The sequence below is a fragment of the Cuculus canorus genome, chromosome 4 (genome assembly GCF_017976375.1).
Source record: "Cuculus canorus isolate bCucCan1 chromosome 4, bCucCan1.pri, whole genome shotgun sequence".
Classification (NCBI taxonomy): Eukaryota; Metazoa; Chordata; class Aves; order Cuculiformes; family Cuculidae; genus Cuculus; species Cuculus canorus.
The window spans coordinates 41,361,508-41,380,912 of NC_071404.1; the positions used below are offsets into that span (position 1 = coordinate 41,361,508).

Sequence of the window (19,405 nt, forward strand, 5' to 3'; positions counted from 1 at the left end):
AAACAGCACTGGTCCCAATATGGACCCCTGAGGGACACCACTTGTCATGGATCTACATCTGGACTTTCATTCTGACCAGTTGGCACGGTGCCCATTTCATTCTCATTTTTGTTCTGTATTTTTCCTCCCAAGGCCACTCCTGCCACAGTTCTAGCTTAATATTTTGAAATGTATCCAAAGAAAGAGAGACTAGGCTCAAACTTTAAGTTTATTGTAAATCAGTAGATTTGTAACGTAAAGTTTGCATTTTCAGAAAGGAAGATATGCTGAGAATAACGTTGTCACAAACTGAGGGAAGGGATGGTTGCAAACAGTATAAAAGCAACCACTTATTTAGAATCATAGAATGGTTTGGGTTGGAAGGAACCTTAAAGATCATCTGTTTTCCCTTATTTATGTCTGCTTGCATAAAAGATGCACAGGAAGTACAAATGCATACACAGCCTTGTCAATGGGCTGTGCTGAAGAGACTGGGGGTAATTAAAAGCAATGTCCTGTTTTTCTGTGGGATGAGTACTTGAGGCTGCGCTCTATTGCCTTTTCTTTTTGCAGTGTGAGTTGTTGTCACCAGATGTTGTCAGGATGCTGACAGTTGCTGGTGTTCTGAGGAGTGCTGTGTCCTTCAGCCTCATTTGGAAATGTAGTCCTGCCTACTCCTGGGTTATACCATCCGGGGCATCCTGGAAACACCTCAGTGCTCTGAAGGTCAATATTCAATTCATGATTAAAGTGAGACGGGTGCAAATAGAATCTCAGATTTTAATCCTCAGGAACTTCTCTGCTTAAAGTTCTTCCAGGAGTTTCTAGTGGATGACACTAAATTAAGAATGGCTCGGGATACTTGATTCTACTTTTTCTTTTGTTTCAGATGGAAAAAGTGAAATGTCATTAAGTATGTGGGCTAAATGAACGACAATACAAATGCGGTTTTTGGTGAGTGACTGCTAGTAGGCTGGGGAAGATGCATAGTTTGAAAGTGACTAAACCAGTAATGTTCAATAGCATAAAATATGAGGTATAGAAGGTGGGAAAGAAAAGGAAAAAAATATTTAAAAGGTAAAAATCATGCTGCTAAAAGTAAATAAAGCAAAAAGATTTTTTTTTCTCCAGTGTGGAAGTGAATAGGTTCTTCCAGAGCCTTTAGTCTAATGTTTGGGATGTTACGGGACTAAATAATAAACATATACTTACATCCAGGTATTTTACTACTTGCTTCATTAATTTACATTAATCATAGAAACAAATATTAGTCAGAAACAGGGATAAAATGGTATTCTGCCAACATTTTTTCCTGTCTCAAAAAAGATTTAATATTAGTTAATGTACAGCACTGATTTTTTTCTTTTATGTAGAATAGGGATTTTTTTACAGTTAGTGTGTTGTGTATAGCTTCAAATTCTGCTTAAAGTAGATTTATACAGCCTTGAAAGTTGATCTTCTTCTTTCTTAATAATCTTCAGCATCACCAGCACAAATAGCAAGTAAAGCACTCTCATAATGCCCTGAAGCAAAATGCTGCAAGAAAAATAAAAAAATTAACATTTCTGTGACTGCATGTTTTCTTAATTTTTCTTCTCTTGGTGTGTGGCGAGGACTGGAGTGGTGGTGTAAGGTTTTGTAAAATATTACAGTGTTTTTGTAAGATTTCTAGGCCAAGACTTTTTAATTTCATATACATTGGGCTTTGATTGCTTGAACACCTAGAAAAAAATCCACTTTTGAAAGGGTGGGTCAAACCTGTTTAATACTTCTCAAGTTGAATACCAAAAAAATCATAATTTCTTGCAGTTATTGCACATCTTACTTTTGGATTATAGCAACGTAAAAAAGGTGTTTTAGTAGGAATATTTTTTTGTACAATTGAATAGTGTAAATAGTGTCAGAATTTTGCTTTAAGATACAGAGCAAGAGTACAAGAGGATTATTTTTTTCTGCAGGTTGATACTACCTAAGCATAAGGATGAAAGCAGGTTTTTATCTCAGCTTTGTGCAAAAGTGGTATCAGCTTGACCTTGCAGGATGGTGTGAGAGAAGATACTATCAGTTAGTGTAGAAACTGTTCATTCAAACTTTTCCTCAGCATACGCTGTCCTGCCCTGTTTATATCCTCCTCTTGTTGTTGGGGAGGGACAAAATCACACTGAATGACAGTGAGTTGAGAATTCACTGCTTACTTACTGAAGTCAGCCTGAGACACTGAAAAGAGTATTGAAGGAACTGGCGGATGTCCTTTCCAAACCCCTATCCATCATCTTCCAGAGGTCCTGGCTGACTGGGGAAGTTCCACTAGACTGGAGGCTGGCTGATGTTGTGCCCATATACAAGAAGGGTTGCAGAGAGGATCCGGGGAACTACAGGCCTGTCAGTCTCACCTCAGTGCCAGGGAAAGTCATGGAACAGGTAATCTTGAGTGCTATCATGAAGCACACGCAAGAGAACCGGGTGATCAGGCCCAGTCAACATGGGTTTACAAAAGGCAGATCTTGCCAAACTAACCTGATCACCTTCTATGACAAAATCACTCAACTACTGGATGGGGGAAAGGCTGTGGGTGTAGTCTTCTTGGACTTCAGTAAAGCCTTTGACACAGTTTCTCACAGCATTCTGCTTCAGAAACTGTCAGCCTCTGGCCTGGACAGGCGCACACTCTCCTGGGTTGAAAACTGGTTGGATGGCCGGGCCCAGAGAGTGGTGGTCAATGGAGTTAACTCCAGCTGGAGGCCAGTCACAAGTGGAGTTCCTCAGGGCTCAGTACTGGGTCCAGCTCTGTTCAATGTCTTTATCAATGACCTGGATGAAGGCATTGAGTGCACCCTCAGCAAGTTTGCAGATGACACTAAGCTGGGAGGAAGTGTCGACCTGCTGGAGGGTAGGGAGGCTCTGCAAAGGGATCTGAACAGGCTGGACTGCTGGGCTGAGACCAATGGGATGAGGTTTAACAAGACCAAATGCCAGGTCCTGCACTTGGGGCACAACAACCCTATGCAGCGCTACAGACTGGGGGAAGAATGGCTGGAGAGCTGCACAGAAGAGAAGGACCTGGGGGTGCTGGTTGACAGCCGACTGAACATGAGCCAGCAGTGTGCCCAGGTGGCCAAGAAGGCCAATGGCATCTTGGCTTGTATCAGAAATGGGGTCACCAGCAGGTCCAGGGAGGTTATTCTCCCTCTGTACTCGGCACTGGTGAGACCGCACCTCGAATACTGTGTTCAGTTCTGGGCCCCTCACCACAAGAAGGATGTTGAGGCTCTGGAGCGTGTCCAGAGAAGAGCAACAAAGCTGGTGAGGGGGCTGGAGAACAAGTCTTATGAGGAGCGGCTGAGAGAGCTGGGGTTGTTTAGCCTGGAGAAGAGGAGGCTGAGGGGAGACCTTATTACTCTCTACAACTACCTGAAAGGAGGTTGTGGAGAGGAGGGAGCTGGCCTCTTCTCCCAAGTGACAGGGGACAGGACTAGAGGGAATGGCCTGAAGCTCCGTCAGGGGAGGTTCAGGTTGGATATCAGAAAAAAATTCTTCACAGTAAGAGTCATTGGGTACTGGAACAGGCTGCCCAGGGAGGTGGTCGAGTCGCCTTCCCTGGAGGTGTTTAAGGAACGGGTGGATGAAGTACTTAGGGACATGGTTTAGGGAGTGTTAGGAATGGTTGGACTCGATGATCCAATGGGTCCTTTCCAACCTTGTGATTCTGTGATTCTGTGATTCTGTGATTCTGTGAAGATATGTTATGATAATTACTAATTTATTAATTTTTTATAACGAAGTGATTGAGAGGACATTAACCTTCTGTATTTATTTTCTGTTAGGGCTTGGCACAGTCTCTGTGGTGCCAGTGCTAAATATATGCAAAAGTGTGTAAGAACTTACTTTGATGTCATGAAAGAGTGATTTCCCATATCTCTCTTTGTATCTCTGTCGTATAGTCATCAAGTCAATCTCACTCCTGGCAATAAGAATCCTTATAACCGTTTTATTGTGAAACCCAAAGTCCTAAAAAGAAAAGAAAATGAGAAGAAGCTTGACAGTTGGACAATATGTTTGTCTATCTCTCTATATGCTCATGATAATGTTTAATAGATAAGCCAATTAATTAGGCTACCCTTAAAGCTATCACAGATTTTAAAGAAGTCTAAGCATTCAAAGGTTTTAGTCTACAGGTTTTTTACATATTTGAATATTAGAATTCATGTTCCTGAATTACAGAGCTTCCCCTCCTATCAGTGTTTAGAGCAGGCTCTGAAACTTTTAAAATGAAAACCTGGTGAACTTTTGTCAATAGTCTTAGGTTTTGGACTTGGTAGGTAGCAGTTGTGATTGTCCTTGTGGAATCCATTCAAACTGTACTGAAGCAAAAAATCTATTTCACAACAACTGCTGCCAAATATGAATTCAGTGGGATTTTTAATAATTGAGTTAGAATTTACACAGCTTATATTCAGCTGCATTTTATTTTAACTGTTTCTAAATACATTTTTCATATTGCAATCGTGTGGAGAATGGGGACATCCAGTGGCAATAAAAGTAATCAGAACAACTCTAGGCTTGGGGCCACTGATGACCAGTTTAGGTTGTATAAAGCTAAATGTTAGTTTTATCGGTTAGCTATTAAAACTGAAATCTTGTTCTCTGAAAAGCAAGTTAAGAAGCTGCATATGGAGATTTTGATACATGTTTGATGGCTAGATTAAAATTGTTCTTAAACACTGTTATGGACTATGATTTCAAGCATTAGAATCCTGGGTGTATTTTATTATATTGTACTATAAATGGACATATGAAAACTTTTGGTATAATCTGGACGGAACTGGGCTGCAAAAACAGATACTATTTTAAATTCTTGCATTTCTTTTGAGAAACATCTGATTTCCTGATAGCTGGTATTTCCTAGTACTTTTCACAAACCTTTTTCATGTCAAGTACTGGTATCCTCTTTTGACCACTCAGACAAAATACTGCCCCTTCTTCTCAGCCCCTGGGATTTTCCCTGTTTTTTTACTACTACTATTGCTGTTGCTGGTTTAGCTGAAATCAGATATCAGTAGTGGTAGTATCTTGAAGAGGATACTGGGGCCCTGTTGAAGTGTGCTCAATAGTTTTGTTCGATGGTCCTGGCTTGAATCCTGTTTTTACCGTGCCTCCTCAAAGATGATACTTCACATTTGACTCATGGCTGCCTTTATGATCATCTTGTAAAGATTACACTTAAAAGATTAAGCTTAAAAGATTATACTTTATTTGTTGTGTAACATAATTCCTCTTTGTTTTCACTATGAATGAAAAGCAAAGAAAATGTCTTCAGTGACCTCTAGTAGGAAGAATTTCTCTGTGTTTCTTTGTATTTACCCACCTTTCTTCTTGGCACTCATTTGTTTTAGTATTTTATCACTTACATGCAAAGAACCTGAAAACATGGGTTGATTGCCACAAGAAAATATGACCATTTTTAATGTAACACTAATTTATGATTTCACTTCAAGTGATGCTTATTAAATCTCTAGATTAAAAAAAAAAGATTGCCTAGTAAGAGAAGTGCACATTGAATTCTGTGCAGCAGGGGGAGATACAATCCATAGAAAAGAAAGGTTTTCCATATAAAGAAATGAATTGAAGTTACCAGAAAGTTGTGGGTCTTTTTTTAAGGAATCTAAATATTTTAACCTTTTACTGTTGCTGTTGAATCCCAACTGCTGCTTTGGCACTGCTACTCTGAAATATATGTAGGTACCAACAGTTTTAAAACACATAGTCACACCTTAAAAACTAAATGGACTGATTTTTAAATACTCGTTTAAGAAAAATCAAGTAAACAAGAAACCCCCATGGGAGCTACTTTTTATGATATGTGAAGAAGAAAGATAACTTACATGAATTGCATTATAAAGCCTGTAAGCAAAGTAGGAGGGCTTGTCACGAACACAGAGAACTAGGGGAGAAAAGTTGTAACAGATAAACATAAGATTATTACAAAATAATTTCTATCATCTTTGGTCTCCTTGAAATATAAAGCTGGGTAGTGCTCTCCATGACTCAGCTTAAAATTAAGCTACTAGTTTTCACACACAGGACTATATTTATAATTTTAAAAGTCTGGCACTTCTTTTGTGTGGATACTCATTGCTGTTGCACTGAAGGGCTCACATGAATGTGCTCGCATGACATCTTTGTAGAAATGTTATTATCCTTATTCTATAAATGGAACTTGTTTATATTGCTGAAGTCCTGAAAACTTTGCCAGTTTTTAGATATACACAGACATGGAAAATGAGTTCCAATATTCTTTTCTAATTATCTCTGATAATTTAATTGCAGAATACAGGAGAGGAAAATAGATTAAAATATCAGGAAAATAATATTCTTCATGCACCAGAGCTAGCATACTAGGTATTTGTTAAGAGATTACTGATAGTATAAAGTAATGATTTACGTTACCTATTGCAACCAGTAATTCTTGAAAGTATCCATCATAACATTCAATAATGGCATCTACTATGTCTTGCCCAGAGATATTTTGGAACTCCTGGAAAACTTGAGAAAAAAAAAAAAAACAACCAAGAAGTGTGCTTTATTCTAATTCTTTAATAATCATCAACTTGCTTTTTTTTTTTCCCCCTGCTTTCCCCCAGTACTCTCACTATTGAGTTTATTTTTTTCCTCATTTATTCTCGGTATTTATTTTCCCAGGTAAGGCAATCGAAATGACTATCTTCGAACTTGGCTTCCAGGTTGTTCTCTCTCTGTGTTCTCCAGTATACAGTATAAACTGAATTCATGCCAAAGCCTCTTTTTTTTTCTTTTTGCTGAAAGCTTTAATAAAGTCCGTCTACAAACCTTTTTATGGAACTTGCAAGAATGTCACGTCATTAATACAAGCTCAGCTTGGTGAAAATTCGTCATAGATTCAGTGACTGAGAAGCAGCCGTGACATGACATGCATAGCATATCAGTATCCAGACATGGACATTCTCTGGATAGTGAAAGTATCCAAAGTCAGACACACCCAAAAATGCTAGGCGTGCTACTGCTTTTGGTAAGGAGAAAAAATTTCAACCCACTGCAAAACTTACGGAGAACTACATTACAGGCAGAGCTCTCAAATCTCTGGCACAGAAAGAGAGTGGAGTATAAGCAGGTGTGTTACATTATGTTAACTCTATCATCACCAGCCTTACAGAAGTCATGGTAGAAGAATTAATTTATTGATCTGTGACAGCAAAGTAGTTCTAAGCTACTGTTGAAAGTTGACATAGGAAATACGGCTGGCTGCCTAGTGATAAAGTTGTCACCAGCCTGTTTTTTCAATGCAGACCAAAGGACATCTTAGACTTGTCACCAAACAGATACAATAGGTTTCTTTTCTACAAGGGGAGATCTCACATAATTTTTTCACAAGCTGTAATTCTGTAATTTTAACAAAAATATCTCATTATGTTTCTGTGCATATATTCATTACAAGAGAGCAGATGGGGGCCCTGAAGTGCTCCCATCAAAAATTTCTTCGAAACTTCCGTGGAAAAGCTTCAATACAGCAAAGTGTTTTCACACACAAAAATTTGTTCAAAATACTCCTGCTGCCTCCTGCTGCTTCTCACACGGTGTTTCTACTCATTGGAAAGAATTACTTAGCAAAAATGAAGAAAAAAGTTCTGAAAAATCTGCCTCATCCTGTTGTATGTGGACTCAGTGCAGCCATAGCCTTGGTCTTCTCTCCATTATTAGGCATCTTAATGTCTGTCAGTTCTATCTACAGCTGCCTGTAGTCATCAGGCAAAGTTCACTTTTGCATTACTTCCAAAATCTCATTAACATCAGTGGGTGGTTCACACTTAGGTTTCAGGCTGCAGACTGAGCTTCTTGGTATGTAAACCGTGGTTTTATTAGCAAGTCAGATTTTTATTTCCACTCTGTGTACAAATAGCTGAATGGCTGGATTACCCATCCACAACTGCTGGTAACTTCTGTTGCAGAGGATCATTTGCAACATGTTTTTGTGTTCGCCTGTTTTCCGCTGACATGCTTCCCATAGAATCTAATATACCAGGAAAAGAAAAAAAAGATGCAAAAGATTTTAATTAAGTCCTAAATCACTTTTCAACATTTGTATTTGTTCTTTTTTTTTTTTTTTTTAAATGTTTCTGATGCTTGCATCTGACTATATTTACCATTGCATCCTGAGCAGCTGTAGAAGGATCTGCATAACCTTCCATCCTTGTTCCCTGAGGGGGAAAAAAAGGTATTTTTTCTTCAGAAGTTAAATCCTGAAAGATTGTAGGGATATAAAGTTGTCTGTTTATGAAGCTACATTTCCTTTCTTGGGATAACACATATGGGCTTTTAGATCAGATCAATGTATTCAATAGTTGAACTTGCAAATGTAGAAGATATCTTCAAGCTGTCATGTTAGGTCTTTCATTTCCTCTAAGTGGAGGAACTCTGGAATCGCAATAGTCTTGTGAGAGGAAAAAATGGGGGCAGTTGATAAACGTATCTCAGTTTTAGTCCCATTTTAAATAAGCTTTTAACCTAACACCACCATGCCACCACCATTTCCAGTATTATGCAAGTTATATTGCTTACTATAATATGTAACTATGAGAGGAAGACAAGGATAAATGTAACATTTGCCATTCACTGATTATTTCGTATCAATAAGCATATTAAGAAGAATCTTTTTTCATTTTTTTTTCTCTCTGCGGAAACCGTAGGAGCAAGCATATAAAATAATGGAGATTTTTCTTGCTTATAGTAATTTTCTAAAATTAAGACCCAACACTAGAAAATTGTTTGATGACATTGATGCATAAACCACAAAAGAATATTTCTAATTTTCCCATGCATTTAATAGCTTTTCAGTTACACAAATCAAGCTGATAAACTGATATACTTTAGTAAACACACAATGATCTGAATTACATAGTTGTTAGAAAGAGAAAAGCGTTTAAGTTTTGGAATTGCTTTTTTGACCACAGTCACCTTGTAATGATATAAATCAGCCTTGGTTGCAGAACTCTTAACAATCTCAAGCTGCATGTAATCACTGCCTTGATGATAAATATTTGAAGCAATTTACTTTAGTTTAAAATTTACTGTCATTTCACCCTATATGTGAAAGGGAGGATTAAAATTATGTTTTGCCTGTCAACTTGTAGAATGACTGATTTAAAGCTCTTGCCTCTTAAAAATACTAATTTATATTTTAATTTAATTGCAAGAATTTCACACAGTAAGGACAAGAATGCCTAGTGAAAAGATAAATTACTTGAAGGAAATTTTGCTGGAATGACAACATAAATTTACATACATGAGAAAACACAGGAAAAAAAGACAGACAAGTGAACAATAAGTTAAATAATACTTCACATGAGTTAAATGCCCACTTTCCTCAGTACCATGTCACAGTGACTACTCTTGGCAAAGTTGTACCCGAGAATCACACAATATGTATCATTATTTTTTAAACTGTAGAAAATGATCATTTTTCATTTAATAGCCCAAACAGAATGTTAGTTAGTCTAAATTTGTAACTCTGTTAAGTTTTTTAGGAAAGACTATAACCCGTAACTTCTAATCTGCCTCAGTGTGGCCATGAAAACCATAAATTCCGTATGACAGCAACTAAATAGTTTGGTCTCTGTATGTGAAGCACATTTACTTCTATCTGTAGTCAGACGTGTCATCAATCTCAATACTTAAAAGAAATCAAAGGAAAATATGTCTGAAAAAAGCATGAAAGGGTGCATTAGAAATGTTGCTATAAAATAATCTTCTGTAAATTGCATGGTACTAGAACTAGAAAAGATATATTTTAATGAAATATCGCGGATTTTTAATATAAGATCATATCCAAACATGGATGATTCAACTAATAATCTTCAGAAGTATACAGTATAACTGCGTAAAGCTGAGAAAAATAGCAGTTGGGTCTTGTTAGGTAAGCAGTTACTACCTCTTTGTAAATATCTGTGGTTTGACAAAATAAGGACTGGTAATGTAGTCTCAGATAATTTATCCTTTTGATGGATAATATGTGTCCCATTGTTTTAATAAAGATGAGAAGTGATGGTGCTTAACCTGTAGCTCTTCATTTTAGGCAAGGAAGAATTTTCATTATTAAGGGAAAATGCATTCAACATTAGAAAAAATATTTCCTGTTTATACCTTCTACATTTGAAACACCTGCTCTTTATCTCTGCCTCAGTGAAGCCTGCTGCTGTTTCAAATCTTAGGAAGAAACACTTTTCCCCCAGACATGCATATATAGAAAATTAGAGATGTACATTATGAATACTGTTATCTCCTGGCAGTCCTTTTGTATTATTTGTTACACTGGTTTACAAAATATTTTAAAGATAATGAACAAGTGACTACAAGTAGAATGGGAACTCGCGCTCTGACAAGGGTGACCAACTTTGTTGCATAAAAATACAGACTGGTAGAACTACAAAAGTTGGTGTGTGATAGCAATAATTCATTTGCCTGTGTGCAAACATACTGTGATTTAGCATATGCAGTAGCACAAAGAACATAATGTTTAAAACAGAGAACTATTTAATACTTTCTTTCTTAGTCAAATGTGGATATATCTCCATTTTTTACATAATGCCTAGACTGGATTATGAACCATATATTCCAGCAGCGTAGAAAACAGAATTTTAAAAATGAAAACCTTATTTATGCATGCAAGTAGACTCTTTTTGAGATGAGACAGATTGAGCAGAGTGTTAGCAGCTGAATATCCAGGGACTTACTCAATAAAATAGGCTGTTGACCTTTGCCTCCGTCTGAAGGCCAAAGTCAAAGTCAAAGTAGATAAAGGAATCCAAGTTCTTTTCCTCTTCTGCTTTTCTGCCTTTCTTGTTCAAAAGTGTAGCCCTATTGAACTGGCTTTAACCATGGTCACTTTAAAATTTCAGACTTCTCAAATAGCATAAAAAGTTATTATGAATTTTTTTAGAAACATAAGTCATACTGCTTGCTTTTACAGTACCTGTGCAAGGTTCATGAGCGTATCCCTGAAGTGACCCGAAATCTCCGAATCGATATCTTGTTGAAGATCATTATTATATTCTAGATTAAAACAAAAACATATAACCTAAATCACAAATGAACTTACTCTGAATAAAACTAATAAATATTAGCAAACAAATGATAAATAAATAGAGTGCTAATATATGTCCATTTTCTATGGTGATTATTCCACAGTAATCAGCACAGTTTCTACAGAGACCTCGCCATGGGGCTGACTGGTCTGCCTGGGCCCTGCTGGGGGTACTCAGCTGCCGCCTTGGCTCACCTGTCCACCACCGGTGGGCACATCCTCACCACTGCTGCCTCTGTGGTGTGGCGGTGGGATACTTAGAAATGGCCCATCAAGGCAGGCCAGTAGTGTCTCCAGCCTGAGTATGCCCTTTTTGAAGGATAAAGGCTTATGTACTTCTATTTTTAATAAAGTGTGCAAAAGGTTCAAAAAACCTCCAGATAAAGCTGCCAGCTATGTCACATGTCACAGGCAGCAATACATCTCGGAAAATATTAGGACAAAAAACATTACGTATTAAGTAGGCTTCTTTCATCTGGAAGATCTCCATATTTGATCTTGAGGCTAATATGTCAATTAGACATTTTTCTTCTATGTCTGCTCCCTGTGTGGAAAAAAAATAACTATGAAAAGATATTGTTAGTAGAAACCACAGCTTTTAGAAGAAAGCAATGTTGTGCTTATCAGAGGTAATAGAAGAATAGCAGTCTCTGCTTGAGCAACGTGAAGTGTACTTTTGCATAGTTTAAATTGAAAATAGCTTTAAATTAATGGTAGAACCCCGTTTTTAAAATATATTCCTATGTAATCTGAATTTCAGCATGTATATTACCAAATAGGTAATGAGTTAAGACTGGTGTTGACAGAAACATAACAGGAAGAATTTTAGAGCTTTAGTAAGAATTCAGGATTTGCTGAAAGAAATCAAATGTAAAAATTGAGCATACATCCCCAGCAGGTGTTCAGGCAATTTGAAGCAGATATAAGCACAACTATTATGTTGTGCTTTTATCTTCTTTAACATGTTTTTTTTTTTTTGTTTAGGAATGCTACAGTCTGTAATGTCTATTGTACAACTCAGTACTTAAGAGAAGCGTCATGGCCATGCATGCAGTGCTGCAAATCCCTGTATTTTCCTCACAGTTTTATAAAACTGGATTGCTGCAAGATATGCTGCTTTTGATATGCACATCTGTAGTGTTGATGAGTATTCTGCATTTGGGATAATGGGAGAGTGTTACATCGAGCCTAAGCCTGGAGACACATATGGCCTGTGTTTTACTTTGTCCAGAATACGAATCCAAATTCATATGAATCCAGGTCAAGATAGAAAGAATATTATAAGAAAGTTTAACTTTGAGCAACATTTAGGGAAAAAACCCAAAACTTTGGCAATCCTGCCAATATTTTTAATAAAAGTTATGCTTCCCGTGCTACAGATGATATTTCACAATCCTTTTAATGCTAGCTGTAATTAAAAATATTTCAATAGTTCTAAAAAGTGCATTGGTTTAGTTCACTGAAGGAGAAGAAAACACAGCAAAACAGTGTTAATATTTTTTTGAGGGGATTCTCAAAATATGTAAGATAGATCAACTTGCTCAGAGCTATACAATCTGTGTCTTATGTGTGACAGTGGACAGAAAATGAAAACAGCGTTGAGCTCTGATATGCCTTCCTATCTTCCAGGAATTGGCAATTTAGGAATTTCCTGAGAAGTAATTTGCCAAGGTTTATTATTTTGAATAGGTAACAGTGGACCTGGTTTCTACGAATTGTCGAAATCCTTTATGAACTGCTTTATGCTTTTGGCCTCTACAAATGAATTTAACCATTTAATTACATGATCTTCGAAAAAGTATTTTTGTTTGTTTCAAACCTTCAGTTGCTTAAGGAGCACAGGCTCAGATCCTGGGAAGAAAAGGAAACATTTCCTTCAAAATGTGTAGTCAATTCAATTCAAGTGAAGTGATTATTGCTTTGTCACAAAGTAATAAGACATGTTCTGCTAAAGAAGTACTGGTCTTTTCAGAGATGGAGGCCTAGTACACGGCACTGTCTGTTCAAATAAATTTTGTTGGTAACATGTGTAAATTCTTGCAGGACCAGGGCCTTAATTTCTTTGTGTAAATATTTCTTCAATTATGGAGTTTACTGTGTGTGTTATATGGGTTGTATTTGTTACATGACAAGGATATTATTTATGCTGGTTTTAGCATATGAATGACACTGTATTTCTGATGACCTAGTGTACTAACTTCCAGCAGTTTATCAACCTTTTAAATGGCAAAAAAATGAATTTAACAGAGGTTCAGTGTTGTAACCGGTGACTGCTACTCTAAGCAATTCTGAATTAGACAAGTACCTTCAATGCATGCCAGAGCTCATGGGCATCATAGGAGGCAGGTGGATACATCAAGCCAACCATGACTTCTTTGAAGTGATGAGAGAGATTCTCTTTTAGATCCGTTATCAGATCCTTGAAAAAAAAAGAAAATGCATAGACAGGATTATTTCAATAGTCAAAGTCCATGAAGACAGCTTAAAAAAAGTAAGTATTCATATTCATGATGAATACTATGAACAGATGAACTGTTGAAGATGAATTCTGGCTGAAATTAAGAAAGAAAAATACTTTTTATGCAGTACCTGCTCTTCTAATAAGTATGGGTGAGATGACAATAGACACACAAGCTGGTAGACCTCTGTTTTACTACAGGGTGCTGAGCACGTAGTGCAATCAGCATAAAAAACCTGAATTCTCGAATACTATGTGAGATCAAGTTTTACTTAACTTATTAAAACAAGAAAGGTAACAAATGATTAGTAGTGCCTAACAACAAGTTAACAATAATGGCTTTGAAGGCAATACGTCTGATCATTACTACAAGAGAGTAAGCATAGTTGTCAGGTATTTTCTGACCTATATTTAAAAGATGGTTTTCTCTCTATAGCTACCTAAAAGGAGGTTGAAGATTAGTGGGTGTTGGTCTCTTCTCCCAAGTGATAGGTGATAGGACAAGAGGCAGTGGCATCAAGCTGTGTCAGGGAAGTTTAGATTGGACATCAGGAAAAATTTCTTCACAGAAAGGGCTATCAAGCACAGGAACAGGCTGCCCAGGAAGGTGATTGAGTCAACATCCATAGAGGTGTTTAGATGAGGTGCTTGGGGATATGATTTATTAGTATGGTTGGAGTTGATGATCTCAAAGGTCTTTTCCAGCCTAATGATTCTATGATTCTATGATATAAACTTTTATGTTTTCAGACCTGCATCTTTTTCAGGCCTGTACATTGGTTTTGATAGCTATCTGAATATAATTAAATTAATATCTAGAGTAGCAATGAAGAATGACATATACACATTAAAAATTAAATTTATGATGAAGAAACATACGCACAATCTTCAGTGAATACAAATTTAGATGCATTTGACAACAACTAACTCACACACGGAATAGAAATTAATTCATTAAGACATCTCACTTCTGACAACATGCCTGTGGGAAAATAGATTAAAAATACAAATGGATACTAATTAAAAATTACTCCTGCAATCAGAACTAAGGGAAGTGAAGTATTGAAAAATAAGTAAAGACAACTCCAAATTGTCATTACTAATATTTCCTAATCATGTCTGGTCTAAGAAATCCTTGAAGGCTAATTGTAAGAGCGAATCGTAAAGCTTGTCTGTATGTCTAAACCATGCAGCCAGTTCAGGGTTTTATTTTCTTTTTTTTTTTTCTTTGTATATTTCTCCTTCTAATGTGTCACACTTTACATTTTTCAAATGAATAGGCGTAGTGTCTGCGATATTGAGGGTGGAGGACTGGACTGACAGGTTTATCATAGAATAAACTGAGAGAAGGCTGAAATTATTTTTGCCTCGTTGTCTTTGTCCTGCAGAGTTTACCACCTATAAACTGCAACTGCTGAATGGCATATTTGCCCAATGCAATATGTCTATTATTACAGATTACAGCCAGTGAAATATTATCACTGATGTGTGCTACAGTATCTTCTGAAGTGTAAAATGCAGCAATTCAGGGCAAGATGCATTCCATCCTGTTTAGAGGTTCCTGCCCAAGACAGCAAACTTTTGAGGGATCAATCAAATAAAATGTGTGGAGCACTAACCAGTTCAGCCATTTCAGTATATTTGCTATAATAAGTGAGACAAAAAAAAAAAATCAATGTTCCTGTTTCATCTCTGAACTAGATTAGAAGTAGTTTGTACTGATGTCTGTTTCAACATGGCAAAAGGTAGAACTAGATAGATTTAATTGAAAAGCTGTCGAGAGTATCTTGGTATATCTTACACTATAAAGTCTACCCAGTGCTTAATGGATCCATTTAAATTAAAATTGTGCATATATATGCAAGATATTCCATAAGTTTCAGAATTTTCTGTAGCCCATTCATGGAAGATAAAAGTAGTGTGCTTGCCTTTTCCTTCTATTATTATTCATAGTTTTAGAAATTGAAATTATTAAAAATGACATCTGAGGGGTTATTTTTGCTTTTTTTTAATTCTAGATCTTCAGGTCTATGCTGACTGGCTTTATAGCATGTTAGGTTGACTGGCTATCACTGACAGAAGTATGAATTTAAAGGTGGTATGTTTTCGTAGGTATTTATTTATGGTTTTATATTTATGTTTTGGATTTGAAAAGATAACCCAAATAGATCAGTGGTGAGCAAGTCAATAGTTGTTCTTTATGAATACTAAATATGGCAAATCATAAATCCTTTCCTGAAGGATGTTTGGGAATTCTTTATTGAGAATAATTATTTATTAGCGTTACCTTTAGGTCATCTTCATGTATGAGGGCAGAAATTAAATATTTAAAATGATATGGACTTATAAAATTTCTTCCCTTGTTAAAATGATAGGTCCAGTTGAGTCAATCTAGAGAAAAGGTTAAGAAAGCTAGCCAGCTGCTATGGAGGAATAGAGAAGGAACATTGTCCAGTCATTAAGGAGATAAATGAAGACTTGAGAAGAACAGGCTTGTGTGCTTTCTTATTACAGGTTCCTTTGGTGTGCTTTAGTTCTCTATAAGTAGAACTAAAACTCAGTGAGGTATGTTGCATGGGTAAACATTGAACTTGTGTGGTTTGCATGTGTAATGGTAATGGGAACCTAATAAATACCTCATAATAGAAAAACACTTTTAGTCATATGGATTCACTGATTTCGATCATTGTCACAGTCTTTGAAAGGTAAGGACAGCAGTGATTCCATTATTGTTCTTTTCTGGTCTACTTAAAACATACTAATACATTCAAGTCTGCATCTAAAATATCACAAATAAAGCCAGTGATCTTCTATAGGTGAGTAACAACAGAAAATCAATCCACTACACTGATTAAATCCAGGTCTTCTCTTCCTTCAGTTCTGGGAAAGTGAGGGGGCATTTCAGAACATTAACCAGTATGTGAGTAAGATACAACTACCTGTGATTGTTTTTCTTTGGTATTTCAACCCAAATGCAAAACTATTTCATTATGCATTCCATAAAGCACATAGAGGGGGAAATAAGTCTGTTCAGAAATTCTGCTTCTGTCAATAGAGGAGGAGAATGAAATACAGAAGAATCTTTCCTAGTTCTTTTTTTTTTAACTTTGTGTGTTGTAGACATACTTCTGTCAGAGGTGTTGATCGTTACATGAGCGAAGTTGTGTGCCAATCTGTTGGTGCCAGCCAGCTGTCTGCCAGGCTTTTGGTTCCAGTGACTGACCTGAGAGAAGGGCTGTCCAGCCACACTGAAGGCAGGAGAGACAGAAGTAACGAAAGTACAAAATGGCTCTGGCGTACCCTGCCGTACATGTCTCTGTATGCCTCGGCAATCATAAGACGCTGTGAATTGCAATGCTGTGTTAGGATGTCTATCAACACATCTTTTTCACAACCTGTAAAGGAAACACAACATAGACTCTAAATTAACAAGTGTTGTTATTTACTTACATTTGAGATCGTTCATGGTTTTTTTCAAGAATATTAACCTAGTTTCTTGAAAGAATTAGATCGACAGGTTTGTATCTCACTGATCTTTACCAACATCAATTATATTTACTGTGCTTATGTACCTTTCTGTGTACTGTGCTGGTGTAATGTCAGCAAAAAATGAGGTAGTCTGTTATTATCAAATGCATCACAATCTCTCTCAAGCTCAAGGGATTTGAAAGCATCAATAAAACAGATAGTCTTTCATCTATTCAGAACTAGGCACACCAGCAGAATTTGTGGATGAGCCTGGGAAGTCATACTTGTATGCCCAGTTGTTATTGATTAAATTGTCATTTCACCATTAGGGATCTCTTTTATAAGGATGAAATATTATGGTTGGACCATTTGCTAAAAAACTAAAAGATACGTATTTTCGGAGAAGCTATATAAAATAAGGTGTGAATTTTTAAAAAATGTAACCTTTTAACCAATTTCAAAGGGCACTTTGTTGAAGATTACTTATGATCTTTTGCTCGATGGCTAGACCATGCTGCTGAACTTCTATAATGTATCAGTATTAATTTCTTATGAAAAAGAAGATACTGATTACCATATTCTGAAAATTATTTTATAATTTAAGTATTGTTCTCCATCTCAGAATTTGGTTCTTGGTAATTTTAGATGGCTGACCATTCAGATGACATTCCAGCAGAAATGTATCTCCAAAGGTGGATCAATTGACTTTATGGCAGAAATGAGTTAGTCTGGGAAGCATGGGAGTCAGTTAGCATGCAAATGGGGGTAGGGTGGACTCCCAAGTTTCTACTGATCATTGTTATATAGGCACGCATATATATATATATACACATATATATACACACACATATATATATATACACATACATATAAAGATGTGCATTCTGTATCTGTTACTGATTTGTTAGGCAGATTTTATCATATAATCTGTAACTGACAAGTTCCATTTTGACACAAATGTAATTGGACATTGAATGCATTTTCTTTTCAAGTTGGCAGAAGTTGTCTCTATTTGCTCATTGTAAACCAGGTTTAGATCTCTTTCTCTGGATCATCTGGCCACAATGGCACCAGTTTTTTAGCACAGCACTGTTTTAACATCAGTCTGATTAATTTCCATCAAACTCACAAAATTGATATATTACTCAGACGATGTACATAAGGATTTCTTTTCACTTTTCAGGAAATAATTATCATTAGGAATCTGTACAGGTTATATAGTTTCTACAGTTAAAACTAAGAAGTACTCAGGAAATCTTTATAAACCTAAATAACTTTATTCATTTGTGTAATACCACTAGTATTAGTGGAACAACATATGTAACTAAACTTCCTCACAAGAATGAATGTCGTGAAAAATTCAGAGTCAGGGTGTCAGTGCCTGTAAAGGCTATGGAGACGAACTCTCCTTAAACTGAACTTTTTATTTTGCCAGTTGCCCTTTAAATTAGAACTTTGTTCTACTTACTTTGATAGGTAAATTAAAAGTAAGGTTAATGCACTTGTATTTATAGTATTGAATGAAGAATATAATCTCTGTGTCATCACGTTAGTGACATTGCATTGAAAGTACATTGAAGACCTAACTTCCTGGCAATATTTAATTGTTGAAGTCACAATTAAAAGCCTTTCTGTTGTTGGTCTTCATAACACAAAATTCTATTTTCTTTTTTTGTAGGAAAGCATTAATTACTGTAAATGCTGGTATGGGTTTTAGATTTATCTTAATCACCCCTTAGTTCCTGCAAATGCAAATACATGATTTATTCGAACATCATCACTGTATCTCATTGGGATATACTGAAGAAGGATCAGATATCTGATGACACATTTTGTAAGTTCTTGTTCTGCCTAATGCTTCTTATTTTTTGAGCACTTTCTAAAAAAAAAAAAAAAAAAAAGAAAGAAAAAAAGGATGTGCTAGAATCAGTCAAGATACTCACTAATTCCCTGTAGGGCTCCACCTAGAACCTGGGCATCCACAACAGGGTTAAAATTCGGTGCAGGAAAAATTGTTCCTTGTGTCTGCTAAAGAAGAAAGCAGCTTTAATTAAGGTGCTGTAGATCTATAATACTGTGTGATTCTATTGAAAACCAACAATCATAACAATAAAGTATCTTTGCTTCACAAGGAACAGGTTGCAAAGGTCTTAATTTATCAAACAGAACTTAAACTTACAGTAAGCCCTGGGAAAACAGACCACATTTGAGGAGGTTGCCCCTAGCATGAGTTAGGCCTGGGAAGAAACCAAACCAAATGAAACGAAACGAAACAAAACCAAACCATTAATGGTTTTGGGGGATCAAAATGTAACCACAGTTTTGTGTTTATCTCTTTCCCAAATTTTTCTGAAAATATTATTTTTATTTTTTGAAGTTAATCCATG

The 19,405-nt window shown here is 36.4% G+C and overlaps 1 protein-coding gene across 1 annotated transcript; it reads right to left on the reverse strand.

Annotated features, from left to right (window-relative positions):
* Positions 1-1,446: 1,446 nt before the first annotated feature.
* ANXA10 (annexin A10) lies at positions 1,447-16,945 on the reverse strand. The gene is made up of 10 exons (XM_009565170.2): positions 16,851-16,945; positions 13,398-13,511; positions 11,546-11,636; positions 10,982-11,061; positions 8,157-8,210; positions 7,930-8,023; positions 6,427-6,522; positions 5,862-5,920; positions 3,865-3,987; positions 1,447-1,515 (listed from the first exon to the last, which is right to left on the reverse strand). The coding sequence occupies exons 1-10, from the start codon at positions 16,884-16,886 to the stop codon at positions 1,447-1,449; spliced, it is 816 nt and encodes a 271-aa protein (XP_009563465.2). The 5' UTR covers positions 16,887-16,945.
* Between the last annotated feature and the right edge of the window lie 2,460 nt (positions 16,946-19,405).

Excerpts from the sequence above, each read along its gene's own strand:
- ANXA10 (XM_009565170.2), bottom strand. The coding sequence starts at position 16,886 with ATGATTGCCGAGGCATACAGAGACATGTACGGCAGG. Across the intron at positions 11,637-13,397 it reads AGCTCTGGCATGCATTGAAG|GGAGCAGACATAGAAGAAAA; the intron begins GTACTTGTCTAA and ends TTTTCCACACAG. Across the intron at positions 8,211-10,981 it reads CGCTCATGAACCTTGCACAG|GGAACAAGGATGGAAGGTTA; the intron begins GTACTGTAAAAG and ends TTTCCCCCTCAG.